The sequence below is a fragment of the Elephas maximus genome, chromosome 8 (assembly GCF_024166365.1).
Source record: "Elephas maximus indicus isolate mEleMax1 chromosome 8, mEleMax1 primary haplotype, whole genome shotgun sequence".
Lineage (NCBI taxonomy): Eukaryota > Metazoa > Chordata > Mammalia > Proboscidea > Elephantidae > Elephas > Elephas maximus.
Genome location: NC_064826.1, coordinates 76179028 through 76195229, shown reverse-complemented (window position 1 = coordinate 76195229; position 16202 = coordinate 76179028). Strand labels below are relative to the sequence as shown.

The following is a 16202-nucleotide window of genomic DNA, read 5'->3' as shown; positions in this document are numbered from 1 at the left end:
TTTAAAACAACTAGAGAAACAGGTCTTTAACCTCCACCTTTGTGGGTTCTTTGTTCCGCTGTTTAGCTTCTGTGGAGATAAAGAGGAAGTAGTTCAAAAACATGTTATAACCCTCATATCAAACTTCCTTATTATCACATCCCATTGTGAACTCATTAGGTGATGCATTAGGATACAATTTGTTAAGCAAATACTGAAAAGTCCAATAAAATGGACAATGTTTTGTTTGTAATATTTGTAATGAAGACTTATAAAGCTTCTGAAACATTCAATAATGGGTATATTCTAAAGAATAAATAGTGTGTAGATTGTTTTCAGATCTCAAACAGTAAGACCCATTTAAAACTTAGGAGATTCATCAAGGTTAATACCTCTTAATCAACTTCCACACTATGTTTGAAGATATAAAGTCCCACGGGACTCCTTGTCTATCTTTTATTTATGGCTGTATAGGCTAATCAATGAACCAGAGATTTAGGTTCCAGGTCATTTCAAGGATTATGCCTGGGTAGTTTTAGAGGTAGTTATGGTTAGGTCTCATTTGTGTAAGAAAAATTTCTTTAATTCCTTGTATCAAAATACAATATCATTCTTAGGAATGATTAAAATTATTAAAACATAGACCAATTTGAATCTAAGTTAAATATCAGCTGACAGTTTATGAAAAATTTGCTCCACTTCAAAAACCCATGACTTTACTAAAAATGATAGTTATCTGTTAATAGTGCTTTTTCATATTCTTCTTATTCTCACAGAATTAAGTCCTTCTTATATCTGAGCTATGACTTGTTTACCAAGGCTCATGTGCTTTTACAATTTCTGTTTGATAATTTTCTACACAGACTGTCCAAAAAGCTTTCATTTCCTAAATAAATGCCCAAGAAGGCTACTGCCAGATTGAAAATATATATATACAAATTATGCTATATTTGCATAAAAACCTGTAACAATTTATTCTGTCATGTGCCCTGTATTTTAACCACTAGTATACGGCAACTGTAAAGATCAATATTTCTGCTTTCATTTCCAGTATTCAGTTCTGAAGCAGCCAATCCTAAAAGATTTAATTTATACTCAATACTGGCAAAAAAGCAATGATCACATCACCTGGCTTTGGGGCAAAAGACAAAACATGAGCTAGTTTAGCTAAGAACATAGATTTTTGTTTAAAAAGAGTAGAATTTAGCAAATGTAGCATTTTGATCTGTAATTCTGGTAGGAAATAAAAAATATGGACAGAATGAAATACGTGGGCAGAATGAAAAATGTAGGCTTGCTCTCTTCTGTTCTATCTATTTAGTCATTATAATGGCATGTTTGTTGTGAATTACAAGGCAGTATGAGGGCAATCTGTATAATGTTTGACAAAAATAACAACTTTCATTTCCTTTTCTTTTATGAGGACAAATAGTGACTGTGGGATGATTTGAGAAATGGTGTAGTACTTTGGTGATATGTGGGAAGAATTATATCTAACCATTAGATTACATATTTCTGAAAGTAAAAATGAAATCTTAAATCTTAGAACCATATATTTTCTGTGTTGTCTCTTATTCCAATCCTACTTAAACATATAAATTTTCAGGCTACTCATAAAGATCACCAGGAAAGAATAATATGTAATACTTTATGCATTAATTTTTTCCATCAGAGAGCTCTTCTTTAATTAGAAATATGTTATCACATACTGAAAAATCATCACTATCCACTGGCTGTATTGTTACCTCATTACCAGTTAGCTTTTATGATCTGTCATATTGTAATATGTTAGCAAAGTGTAAAGTTTGGAAGTCATTTCACTTGGCTGGAGGCATTTAATTATGTCATATACACTATACATATTTATTGGCTGTGTTTTAATTTTTCTATTTGTTTATAATTTATACCCTGCATGCCTCCAAAAATGATTTTAGACAGCTTATTTTAATTATAATTATATTGGCTCGCTTTCTCAGAGATGTTCTGGATTTTTCCTTCCCCAGTCAAAGAGCAGCATGCACAACTGAAAATGGAAGTTCCTTTGTTCTTATTCTCATGATTTACTTCAAATTATGTCTTTTGCAGAGGTTAATATTATGTGGGCTGCACATCAAACACACCACAGTTCCGAAGACTATAACTTATCCACAGCACTGAGACAATCTGTCGTGCAGATATACACTTCCTGGGTAAGTTGTATGAAATAGAATAAATGTGATTAGATAATATTTTTTAAGTCTAGGCTGTGTCTATTTCCACACAGAAAACTAATAGAAGATATTGTACTAAAATGCTTCTTTCTCGTCTGTATGACCGTAGACACATGAAGCAAGTGGTGTTTTCCAATAGCAGTCTTTCACTTGACTCAAAACATTCACCTTGAGGTATACAGCAAGGTGAGAAAGTGGCTGCTTGTGTTTTATGTACTGTCAACTGGGAAGGCAGTAGTTAGACAGTTCGTCTCAGTTCAAATAGATGCTAATAAAGGCTTCATTACAAACTTTTAAAAGCAGCTTTCAAAAATCAGCTCCCATTTTTGCACGTCTAAGTAAAAGCTACTAGAATCCTTTGCTTTTTGTTATTGTATGAGAGCAATTAGCATGATGTTCAGCAAAAGTAGGGCTCTAAAATACACAGGCAAATGGCAAGAATAATGGATATCAAAAATAACCTCTAGTTCTAAGATGCTTCCTGACTCCCTGTGCAACCTTGGTTCACTTGGTAATCTCCCTGATCTATGATCACCCCTACTGAGCTCTTCCTGGTGATCAAAAATACACGATGATGAAATGAGTGCTGAACATTGAGTTAGAAAGTCAGTTATGACTTTAAAGGATATTCAATTGAAAAGCTATTTATTGCCTATAAATTATAGTGATCACAAACATTAGTATGGTTCTTCACAGTTTGCAAAGAAGTTTTATAAGATTCTTTTTCTTATATACCCTCTATGTGCCAGACGATCTCCTAAGATCTCTGTATGTATTAACTCATTTGATCTTCACAACAATCTTAAGAGACAGGTACTAGTATAAGTCTCATTTTTAAAGCGAAGAGACTGAGTTCACAGTTCAAAACCACACAACTAGTAAAGGGAGAAGTAGAACTTGAACCCACGCAGCTTGGCTCCAGGGCCCCTGATCTTAATCTTTACACTCTACATCCTCACCCACCTGCTTCTATATTGCTCCTCATGTATGTTATCTCATCGATCTTCACAAATAAGTCCATGCATGTTAAACCAAGTCTTATTTTTATCAGAGAACTGAAAATCAGAGAGGTTAATTACACAGCTAGTAAGTGCAAAGCCAGGCATGTAAAACCAGGTGCCTCACAACCAATGGAAAAATATACTGGCGTCTAACAAAACAGCAGCATAGTTACAATGAATCTGTAAAACCAGTGCATAAGCTTAAATACATTTGTGGCATGGATCATAAAATAAATCCGTCCTCATCACCCAGCTCTGCCATATACATATACCAATATTTATAGCTTTAAGTGATAGAGTTAAAAAAGAAAGATTTCTTTTTTCATTTCCTATAGCTTGTGCTGAAACTTTGATGATTAAAGAGGGGAGAAAATATGGCCTATTTCACAGTTGCATAGCTCAAGTCTAGACTAGTTCTAGAGGGCCTGTGATGGAGAGGAGGGATACAATCCACCCTCTCTCAAGAAATAGCTGCATTATAAAACCTTTTATCATCTGTGCAAAATAGGCTGGATGGATTCCTGATTAAAATAATAATCTTAGAAATCTTCACTATGTCCTGATTTACATATTTCTCTCTCTTTGCATCAGGATAACTCAAACTCTAGTTGTTGCATTTTAGCATGAGAAAGCCTTCAAGAAAGGACATAACGGTATTTGAAGTTGCACTGGGGAAATCAACGCAGTTAGTGAATGACTTATCTGAGGATACACTGGAGGAAAATTTTTATCAGAGCATCATAGATTTTAGAACTAGAAGAAATCCTAGAGATAACAGTTTTAAATCAGCTATTTTAAAGGCTACAGCTCACTACATCGTACAGGATTGAACTTTGCTGGGTTGGAGCTTGAATCCACACCCCTGAGTCTCAGTTTTATTGTAGTCTCCATCCTGGTTTCATTTGAGTCATCCCCCACGTTAAATCAATGTATCCAAAGGCACAGATCAGTGACATCTAAGTGAAATGCAGTTCACCCCATCTTAGTGTCAGAATAATTTTCCTTTATAAACCCTGTACCACTTTGTCAAGAGCACACACACAAAAACAGTGCCAAATATGGAAATAACATTGGGAATGCATCACAAGCTGATTATTATTATTTTGAGGGGTGAGGGGTTGTTGGTGCTTGCAAGGTGGGAAATTAAAGGTTTGTAACACTCCACAAGCCATCCTGGATTCTTGAATGGCATTCCTGGATCACTTTAGAGGATAGGATAGGTGGCTTAAGGGTCAGGGATGATTAACAGTCTGCAGTGAACCTTTCCAGACATGAAAATCAAGGAATAGACTTAAGGCCTCTTCATTTTCTGTGAGTCTTATCTAAGATTTTCTTCATCAACACTCTTACATAAGGCATATAATTTGCAGTTACCAAGGTAACAATGTACTTTAGAACAAATGATAGATTAGTCATGTCATTGAAGAGAAAATTGACTTGTGAAGTGAAAAGCAAAATTAAGCTTAGAGTGCTTTTCTTTGATATTACTATGAAAATTAACATTTCAGATATGCCATTTAAAAAGTATTCAACTTTTCAGAATCTCTAACCATACTGTGTACATTTTGCAACCAGTTTTAAGCTGAGATTTGAAGATTAACCCATCCCAAAGCAGCTATAATTTATGAAGTGCCATCTCAAACAAGATTTATTTACTATAGCCTGCAATGTATGATTTTGAATGCCATTTTAGACTCTGCATATATATCTTAATACGATGCCTTTAAGATGACATTATCTCCACTTAGTAAAAAATAAAATACGACTTGTCATTGTTTGCTTTTGTGTCTTCTCCCGACTCCTGACAACCACAAATATTACAGAATAGAACTGCTTCATAGTGTTTTCTTGGCTGTAATTTTTAAGGAAGCAGATTGTCAGAGCTTTTCTTCTGTGGAGCTGCTGGGTGGGTTTGAACCACCAACCTTTTCATTAGCAGCTAATCACAAACCACTTCTGCCACCCAGGCTGCTTAAAATATGACTAGGCCCATGGATATTATGTTATATATATGTCAGTATTAACATTTTACTTTTTCCCACTTCATAGATCAAATACTGGAAGCTAAAATTGTATATGCAAAACACGACTACAGAAATGCTCAAAAGCAAAAAGATGGGACTGTGTCAAAGAAAAGCAGGAGTCAACCTGAAAGAGCTTCCAATGGCCAAATCTGGAACAATATAAGCAAAAAAATATAAAATGCAGTATTGAAATATAACCTAAAGTATAACATAAATCTGTGTCCACTCCATTCTAATATAAATGAATATTTCAATAAATATATAAAAGTGAGAGGAGAGACAAATCTTCCTGAAATAAAAATTGCAAATAATTTATGTAGATACTTCCCACTCCAAGAAATGGAGCTCCATCACTCCCTAATCCATTGAGTGTGTGCTATACTTAGTGATCCTTTTTCAAAGAGTATGGAAGGGAACCAGGGAAGGGCTTGTGGTGTGGGAAGGAATAACTTTAGAGTGGAGAAACCCGGTGATCATGACATCAGCCCGGTGATCAAGGCTAACATCCTCAGTGATTAATATGATATATAATGAGAATGAAGATGGATTACACCTCAACAAAAAGAGAACTAAAATCCTTACAACTGGACCAATAAACACCAACATGATAAATAGAGAAAATATTGACGTTGTCAAGGATTTCATTTTATTTGAATCAACAATCAATGCCCATAGAAGTAACAGTCAAGAAAACAGATGATGCTGGGCATTGGGCAAATCTGCTGCAAAAGACCTCTATAAGTGTTAAAAAGCCAAGATGTCACTTTGATTACTGAGCTGCGGCTGACCCAAGCCAGGGTATTGTCAGTTACCTCACATGCCGCAGAAGCTGGACATTGAAAAAGGAAGACCAAAGAAGAATTGATGCATTTGAATTATGGTGTTGATGAAGAATATTGACTATATCTTGGACTGCCAAAAGAATGAATAAATCTCTCTTGGAGGAAGTACAGCTAGAATGGCCCTTACAAGTGGGGATAGTAAGACTTTGTCCTGCTTATTTTGGACATGTTATGAGGAGGTACAAGTCCCTGAAGAAGGATATCATGCTTGGTAAAGTACAGGGCCAGCAAAAAAAGAGGAAGACCCTCGATGAGATGGATTGATACAGTGGCTGAAGTAATGGATTCAAACATAGTAACAATCGTGAGAATGGCACAAACCCAGACAATGTTTCATTGTGTTATACATGGGTTCACCATGAGTCAGCACCTACCAACAACAACGTAATGAGAATGGTGCTTCAGCTCCGTGAGCTTCTTCTGAAAAACCCATGTGACGGTTAAGATTGTGTGTCAACTTGGTTGGGCCATGATTCTCAGTGTTTATATGTGATCACCTCCCACGATGGAGTCTACTGTGAGCAGCCAATCAGTTTAAAGGGAGTTTCCTTGGAGGTGTTGCCTGCATCTGAATATATGCAGAAGTTCTGGCTTTTTGCTCCCTCTGGATCCTGCACCTGCCTCTTGTTCGTCTGGCCTCTGGTTTTTGGGACTTGAGCTATCAGCTTACCTGCTGATCGTGGGCTCATAAGCCCCTGCAGCTAACTGACTCAGGAGAAGCCTTGCGGTCTTGCCTGCCAATCGTGGAATTCGTTGATATTCACAGACTGTAAGCAAGAGCCCTGCTTTCTGGCCTGCTGATCTTAGGTTTGCCAGCCCCTGCCTCTGTCCTAATCCACCGACTAGTGACATTCCAGCCTCTACAATTGTGATATAAATTTCTCTCTATATATATTTACATGCTTTACTGGTTTTGTTTCTCTAGAAAGCCCAGCCTAAGTCAACCCATAACCCCAAGCTAACCATAAGGAAAAACATCAGTCACACTCAAATTTAGAAACATTCTTCAAAATACTTGACCAGTGATCCTCAAAACTGTGATGGCCTTACAACCTTTACAAGGCAAGTCTGAGAAACTGTTACAGATCAGAGGAGGCTAAGGAGTCTTTATGACTAAATGTAAAGTGGTGTCCTGGATGGGATCCTGGAAAAAAAAAATGATATTAGGAAGACAAAAAAAGTGAAATCCCAATAAAATGTACAGTTTAGTTAATAGCAATATACCATTGTTTGTTTTTTAATTGTGGTAAATGCAACATAATAATGATATGTTAATAATACGAGAAACTGGGTAAAAAATATACGACAACACTCTGTACTATTTTATAACTTCTGAAAGTCTACAACTATTATTAGTTTATTTTAAAAATACAAGTACACATAAATATATACATTCTCTACTCTGAGCCACTGTAAATTACAAATATCTACCTTAGAAAAAAAAATAAAAAAATAGCTCTCAGGAATAGACATTTATTCCTTGGGCCCCTATTGTTGGATGCTGTGAGTCAATTTTGACTGATGACCACCCCACGTGACGGAGTAGAACTGCCACTTAGGATTTTCTTGGCTATGATCTTTACGGAAGCATATCGTCAGGTCTTTCTCCTGCAGAGCTGCTGGATGAGTTCAAACAGCCAGCCTTTCTATTAGCAGCAGAACACTTAACATTTGTGCCACCAGGGCTCCTTCCTGGGACCTTTAGTACAACCTAAAGAATACTATATCAGCCAATGCAATTTTCAATTGGCTGTTCTTCTAAAGTACTGCATCGTTTTTCTGTTTTTAAGCCATCAATCCACCAGAACACCCGTCTGATCAAGCTAAATTCCTCTATAGCTTCGAGAAAGGAATGTAATCTCCTCATCACATTCAGAGCTCTTCAGGATCTGGCCCCATCACTCGCTCCAACCTCTTCCCCCACAATCTCCCACTCTCACCTCACCTCTAATTAAATAATTTCCTTTCAATTCTCTAAATCTATCATGTCATAAAGTCCTGGTAGTTCATTATACATGCTATTCTCTCTGTCTGGAAAACTGTATTATATTTACCTTCGATTATTATCTTCCTGAAGATTCAATACATTGCTCTTTTTCAGATCACTACCTAACTATGCCCAGGCCTCTTTTGTTCTCCTATAAAACCCTTGTATATCTCTATTATAGTACTTATTGCTTTACATTCTTATGTTTTATGCTAGCCTATAAACTTTAAAAGAAATGGGTCTAGGTCTATTTTATTCACTGCTTTTATACCCCTAGTATATACAAAGCGTTAGATGCAGAGTCAGTATGCAATAAATGAGCATAACATAAATTACTGAAAAAAAGTATAATTGTCAAAATGTGGCAAGGGGAAATATTTTGCTAAATTAATTAGGGTGAGGTCAATGAGAGACTGATAATGGCACAATGTGTAAAATACATTAAATTTAATTTGTTGGTCATTTTAATATTTTTTTTAATAGACCCTCCAGAAATAGAGAACAGAATGAGTAATATATTTACCCCTTGTAATCTAATATAGTTAACATATTTTCCTATATGAAACTACTGTTAAATATGAAATAATCTATGTACATTCAAATAGCTGAGTATTTCTCTAAAAAGTATTACAAATTAATGAATAAATTCATACAGTTTATATGACTCAAGTTAGATTAGTAATTTTGTAGCTCTGAAATTTCTCCCAGTCATTAAAATTGCTTTGTTTTTTTAGGCTGGTGTTGAAATTAGTTTTAATAGAATGAATAAATATGTTTATATCATATTAGCAATCTAAAAATGGTAAATTCTGCCCATTGTCAGAAGAGAAGAATAAAATGCAGTTTTACTATCAAATGATTAAAAAAAATACTGTAAATTAGAAAAGATGTGAATATATGATGATCTTATTATTTCTGATCATAGCAATTAAAAAATATATATTAGGTACATTCAGGGAACAGTAAAGGACAATTGACTAGGAATAAAGAAGCTTCAGTTCCAATCCGAGCTCAGTTACTAACTAGCTTTGTTACCCAGAACACATCAATTAATTTTTGAGTCTCACTGATTTTGTAAATAAAATGGGGCTTTTAATATTTGCTTTACCTTCTCATATGGTTATTTACAAGGCCACTTAAAAAATGAGTATAGAAAGTCTGAAAAATATCAAGTGTTATTCACATGTATGATATTGTTTTGGTATCACATATAAAAGTGCAGAGACACTTTTAGTGAAATCTCAGCTGTTTTTTATTACATAGTATGTCCTGCCAAACTACATAAGCAAAGTCTATTTTTCAATATGTGGGAGTTGGAGTTATATAAAGACAAATGTGAACAAATAAAGACATAAGAAACTATCACCTTTGATGTAATGCGTTTGAATACACTGGGGAGAAAATTCTCATAATTCTATGTCACAGAAGGAAATCATGCCTTGAACCCCCCATGAAGTAAAGAAACAAAACTTCTCTTAGGACCTTGTCTCCGAAATCCAGGGTATCACTTCACCACCCTCAACCACAATTCAAGGACAGCTAATAAGATAAAGTTCATGTCCACCCGTTAAATAAATAAGGCCCTCTGCCAGTTTGAGCCTTTATCCTTCCAGAGCCTTGATTCTAGCATGAGTCAGGAAAATGGAATTATTTTGTAACTTATCATGTCATTTTGAAATTTGGTAAAAATAAAATTATTCTCTGATTTGTCATGCTTTACTTTATAGAGATTTATAGTTTTTTGCAGTCTTTATAATGAAGGACAAATAATGGGAAGCAAATTGAAAAGCTCTAAATAAATCAAAATTATCTTTTTCTCACTTTTTAAAATGTACAACTGGCTAAAATATTCAGCCCTCTTTACATGTTAATTGTTCTTATTTCGAGAAACACATTCACTTATTTGTTCCATATACACTGTTGACCAGCAGGACCAGTCATGATGGCAGAACTCAGAATACAAAGATGAATAAGACATGAGTTTCTGTTCTCAAGGTGCTTACTTTCCCTGGAGGGGTCGACTAAGTAAACAGCCAACTTTAATACAAGCTTGTAAGGTTTTAGAGAGGTGGCACCACTGAGAGCTACCATGATTCATGGAAAGCTTGAAGAAGAAATAATGCTTGAGCCAAATCTGAAAAAAAAAAAATTAAAATTTGGCCATGGATGAGGTTGGGAACAGAATGTCTTTTTCATGACCCAGTTATGTTCTGCTTTGAATTTTCTGTTGATGCTATGTGTTTTCATTAATGGAAGGCCTGGAGAATCAAAGAGCATTTCTAAAATTTGTTATGAAATATGGATTTTGATACATATTATGCAGTGCACTTATATCCCTTTGGGGTAGGATTATGTGGGACAGATATGTCCCTCTGGACTCTACATCTTCTTTAGATTCCTTGATAGGTACACAGGTCATTCTGGACTTTGGGGGATAGGCTTAGGTGGGACACATATTTCCCTTTGGACTCTGGGGGTAAGATTACATGGGACACATATGTCATTTTGGACTCTGCATCACCTTTAGATCCCTTGACAGATGCATACAATGTATGGTGCCTGAAAATGTGGTATTTGCAGGAACATGGAATCATCACAAGAAACGCAACTTCCAAATAATGCAAAAAAAAAAAAAAAAAACCATTGCCATCAAGTCAATTCCGACTCATAGCGACCCTATAGGACAGAGTAGAACTGCCCCATAGGGTTTCCAAGGAGCTGCTGGTGGATTCAAACTGCTGACATTTTTGGTTAGCAGCCATATCTCTTTACCATTGTACCACCAGAGCTTCAAATAATGCAAACAAATCTGGAAATCTATTTACAAGGTTTATCTTACCGTATAAAAGCTAAAAGAGACAAAAGTTTGCACAATTACACCTCCAGGGTGCACCATCTAATACAATACCTTGTAAAAAACAGTGATTTTGTGGCACATGGCAGTTTCTTTGGTTTCAAACACTTATACAAGTCCCCACCTGCTGGCAGCATGTACTGGCAGCACATACTGTCAGTGGGAGAGCAGCTTCCCATGAAACCCCAGAGGAAGAAAATGTAGGTGGGTGCTATATGTCCCACAGATCATGCAAGAGATATCAGGTAGAAAGACAAAGTCTGCAAAACACAGAATTATGGAAAAACAGGATACATTTAAGGAATGGCAACTAAAATGTATGATGTGAGTATGGTTAGAATACAATGTGGGAGAAGGTAGGGTAGGGAAAAGAAAAAATGAATAAGAGCAGAGAAATGGGACTCGAGAGACAGGTCAATGTTATTTAAAGATAAGGTCTTTCTGAGTAAAACCATAAGAGTTTATTCCACATATGCAATTTAAGAAGATGTTGTTTAAGGACAGAGATAAGTATTTTCTACCTTCAACCTGAGGACTTCATTCTATATCAATACCTAATCATAGATTTAGGGAATGTGGGGCATAGTACTTAATTTTTCAATCTTTAGTATCTCAATTCTAAAAGGGAAATTAAAAAAAAATTAAATGGTTTTTCTTTAAAGTAATATTATAAAAATAAGTGAGACTCTTTTAAGTATAGACTTTAGTAAAATTAACTAAACTATCTTTTGAGCTATAAAATTTGTTATAAATAAACCTTATTATTATTATTTTCATTTCTTTCAAAATAATTATACTCTTAAGCTTCAACTATTTTGTTTAGCAGCTTACTCATTTTAACCTCATGGACAATACTCTTCCCTCAACTCTTGCTTATTCTCCCACTTGTCACCTCTGTTGACTTTACTTCCTGCCTCATCCAACTTAAGATGTTTAATTTCCATGATTCTCTGACAACTATAGTCTGTATCCTTCTATTACATCTGCCCTGAAATCCACAAGCTGAGCATGCATCCGGTCATCTACCTTCTCCACTCCCACACTCAGGCTGCAGAGCACTGTGGAATGGCACCCTTCAGCACCAGCTGGCCAGTGTGGTGCCCTTCCATGTATGGTTTCCAGACACAGCTGAGCCCTCAACGCTGCACTAAGCTGTAAATATAAACTTGCTCCATTTCCTTCTTGTCTAGGAGAAGATTTTGCAAAAAATAGCAGTCTTTTCAAGATAATTTCTCCACTGTTGTTCCTGTCAGCTGATGAAGTGATTTAAAATTTTACAGAGAAATATGAGTTCTTCCAGTTTTCCCTCTCTCTAATTCCTGCTCACATATCTTCATTAAAACTTATAAATTTGTAAGTACACATGCTTTCTTGTGTCTAGTTTTATAGGAAATGTTTGACTCCAGCAGGTCTAATCTTCCACTTGGTAACATTGCTCTTAGCCTATTTTGTCTCTTGGATTTTGTCCAGTCAGCTACTCTTCGCATATCCCGCTCTTCCTTTCAACTGGCTTTTTCTGTATAAGCCATAAGTATATCTAAGTCTCTCACAAACAAATTCCTTCCCTCATCTATGTGTTCTATTCAAAGAATACCTCCAGCTCTCTTCTTTCTGATCTCAGGGAAAGAGAGTAAGTAGCCCCTATCTCTATTCAGTTACTACCTCTAAGTGACTCAAATTTAATGTGGTCTAGATTTCTATGCCTACAAATCCACTGTTGTTATTCAATTTCTGACTTACTTGATTTCTTCTTGCAAGTCATTGATTCCCTCCTTCTTGGAGTCTGTTGCTTATCTCTAGCGACACAAAACATAGGATCTTTCCTACCTCTCTGGCAGTCTTGTTTCGGATTAATTTGCTACCACTCTTTTTTTCCTGACTACCTGTGAAATTGCATCTTTGCCTGTTTGTTCCCTCCCCACTGTGAATCTATCCATTGGTTCAAATACAACTGATATTTGCAAAATACCCATATATTCAAGCTAAACCTGGATTGCTTCCTGATATCAGACACACATTTCCAACTGCTTGCTCAATGGCTTCCCCAGAATACCTCTCAAACACAACATTACCAAAGCTGGGTTTACAACCTATTCTTCCTATCCCTTCCCCTCTCCACCATCTTGGTAAACAATATCACCCAATACACAATCATCCAAGCCAGAAATCTGGGTGTCTTCTGATACTCCTCTCTACCCATTTCAACTCCTATGTATAGTGTCATGGATTGAATTGTGTCCTCCAAAAATATCTGTCAGCATGGCTTCTCCATGATTGCCAGTGTTGTGTGATTGTCTACCATTTTGTCATCTGATGTGATTTTCCCTATGTGTTGTAAATCCTGCCTCTGTGATATTAATGAGGTGAGATTATCTGCAGTTATGCTAAGGAAGCAGGACTGAATCTACAAGATTAGTTTGTGTTTTAAGTGGATTTGAGACATAAAAGTGAAGCTAGCAGAAAGACGTGGGGACCTCATACTACCAAGAAACAAGAGCCAAGGGAATAGCATGCCTTTTGGACCTGTGATTCCTGCGTGGAGAAGCTCCAAGGCCAAGGGAAGATTGATGACAAGGACCTTCTCCCAGAGCTGACAGAGAGAAACTTCCCCTGGAGCCGGCACCCTGAGTTCAGACTTCTGGCCTCCTAGACTGTGAAAGAATAAATTTCTCTTCGTTAAAGCCATCCACTTATGATATTTCTGTTACAGTACCACTAGATAACTAAGACTGTTACCAAATCCTTAATGTCTTGTACCTTATTCTGCTTCCCCATCCCCATGGTTACTACTTTTGTTAAATACCTATAATTTTTTTCACATTGTTATTGTAGTGTGAGGGTAAAAGCCTTAGAGTCAGAAAAATGTGGGTTTGAATGCAAGGTAGAAATGGATATATTCGTTAAACCATATAATGATCCCTGACTGAGAAACTGAGCTTGAGGAAGCAGAAGGAAGCAAAAATTTCTTCTGTCAAGGTAGTCTCATTGGAGCCTTTATGTTAGAATGACATTTAAATTGGCTTTAAGAGATATAAAGGATTTGAGAATGCAAAGACTGGAGGAAGAACAAAGAAGTGAGAGTTCTCAAACATATGCAACCACTGAACCCTCTTTTTTTTTTTTTTCTGTAATACCTGTTATTATCTCAAGAGATTATATCTCCACATTTTGAGAAATTATTAGGAACTGTAAATGTTCATCTGGTATGTGTTCTCTTTCCAAATAAAACTGTTTATGCATCTGAAGTTAATTGTGCATTTTTCTTCATATCTCAAAGAAAATCCAAAATACCCTTTGACTTATGAGTTCCAAATATTTTCATTAACCTATATTAGAAGAGGAAACCCTGGTGGTGTAGTGGTTAAGTGCTACAGCTGCTAATCAAAAGGACTGCATTTCAGATCCACCAGGAGCTCCTTGGAAACTCTAGGCAGCAGTTCTACTCTGTCCTATAGGGTCGCTATGAGTCGGAATTGACTGGACGGTACTGGGTTTGTTTTTTTTTGGTTTTATATTAGAAGAATTGTTTAAATAAATACATAAAATCAAATCACAGTATCACAGATCATTTGGAACCAGAAATACAGCTAGATTTCAAATGTTTTTTTCCTTCATCTTTGATTTGAGGAAACTGAAGCTTAAGGAAGTTTAAGAACCTTCTGAATATCACTTAGGGAGTCTGAGGTGGAAACAAGGCTTTTAAGTGTATCTCTTGAACGAGAGCCCAGTATTCTTTTGTTGCTTGCTATTCCAGTCCATTGCTTAATAATCCATTTGTGAATAATAAACTATCCTGCTTGTCATGACAGTTGAGATTTTCATGATTTAGGTTTAAAAGCAAAAACAAGAAGAGTTTATATGTAAATGACCAATATCAAACTCATAATCATTAAAAACATCATTGAAACGATCTTTTGCCTAATTGAGAAAAAAAATCTTTAAAATAATTTAGACATAAATTTTATGCAGAAGAAATGCTTTTAAAATATCTAATCTTTTAGAAATAAGGACAACAAAGAACCAGAAATGTAAAGTGAAAAAGTCTTTTTATTATTATTTGGATGTTTAGTTTTTCATTTATTATAATGTTTCCTTCCAACATGAAACCACTCTCAGGGATCAAAGTCATTAGAACAGAGCAGATTGTGTTGATTAGTTGATTCTAACCAGCTCTGTGGTTTCAACATAAGTCACTTTTCCAAGGCGGAGGCATTTCTGTCTGTTGGAAAATATGGACCTTTAAAATGTGTTTCTATTATGGAGCTGTATCATAGCTCCTTCTTTAATAACAACAACAACAACAAATTGGGAGACACAGTGTCCTCAATCAACCATATGTAAACAAATTTAAAAGAGAAAATATATTCTCTCCTATCCTTACATTCAGTTACTTTCTTTATTATAATTTCATTTTATTTTTGAAAATGCCAGGTAATAATATGGAGCCTGAGAACTGGCAAGGTGTAAAGGCACTTGTTCCTACATTTCTTTTATTCAAAGAAAGCAAATATTTGTGTGAATATTGAGGACCTCTTTACACGTCAGCCTTTTCGAGATTAAGAAAATAGCACACCCACTGTACTATTTTAACTAGACAAAATTAAATACAAACTAGAAGTCCAGAGGACTTACCTCCAACATGTCTGCAACTTTATCACCATGCGGAAAATTAATGTTGCCAGGTCAAACATGGCAATGAAATACACATAATAAGGTATATTTACAAGAAATATACACTCAGATTGTTGAACCATTAATATCAGTATATGTTTATGTTGGGAAATCATACGTGCAAATTTTTTTTCCATCTTTCAGATTTTCTACTGTCCCCTGGCCCTCTTCATTCCTCCTTCAGTATATGCTGCTCATCTTCAGTTCAATCTCCTTTACCAATTTTGGATCCACACAGAGGTAAGTAGGGGTTTTTTTTTTTTTCCAGTTTTATACCTTAATAGTTAGCCTGAAGCAATGTCCTGGAAATCCACTAGCAGCTGATTTATTGTGTAAGAAAAATCTTTGTCTGCGTTCTTTAAGGAGAAACATCTGTTCATTTTTATTCCTTTTTACTGAATATATATTGCAAAGTTTATAAGAAGCAATGAGGCCAGTTGGTCTCAATTAAACAATTTTTTGAACTATTAAGTACCAAAACATTTTAATACTATACTTAATACAATATCTCCCTGTACTCCAGTGTTTTAAATGTTGCTTGCCAAAAGATGTTGAAATTCATTTCATTTTAGAGATGGAAATTTAAAATTATGTATGTGTACATGTGTATGTCTGTGTATGTGTGCGTGTATAT

General features: G+C 35.6%; 1 protein-coding gene across 1 annotated transcript in view; it reads left to right on the top strand.

Annotated features, from left to right (window-relative positions):
• Positions 1 to 16202, top strand: part of AGMO (alkylglycerol monooxygenase) — a 386087-nt gene that overhangs the window by 142427 nt on the left and 227458 nt on the right. The window contains exons 4-5 of the mRNA XM_049893554.1: positions 2065 to 2168; positions 15713 to 15808. Of these exons, the coding sequence (XP_049749511.1) occupies positions 2065 to 2168; positions 15713 to 15808 (200 nt within the window). The remainder of the gene's footprint in view (positions 1 to 2064; positions 2169 to 15712; positions 15809 to 16202) is intronic.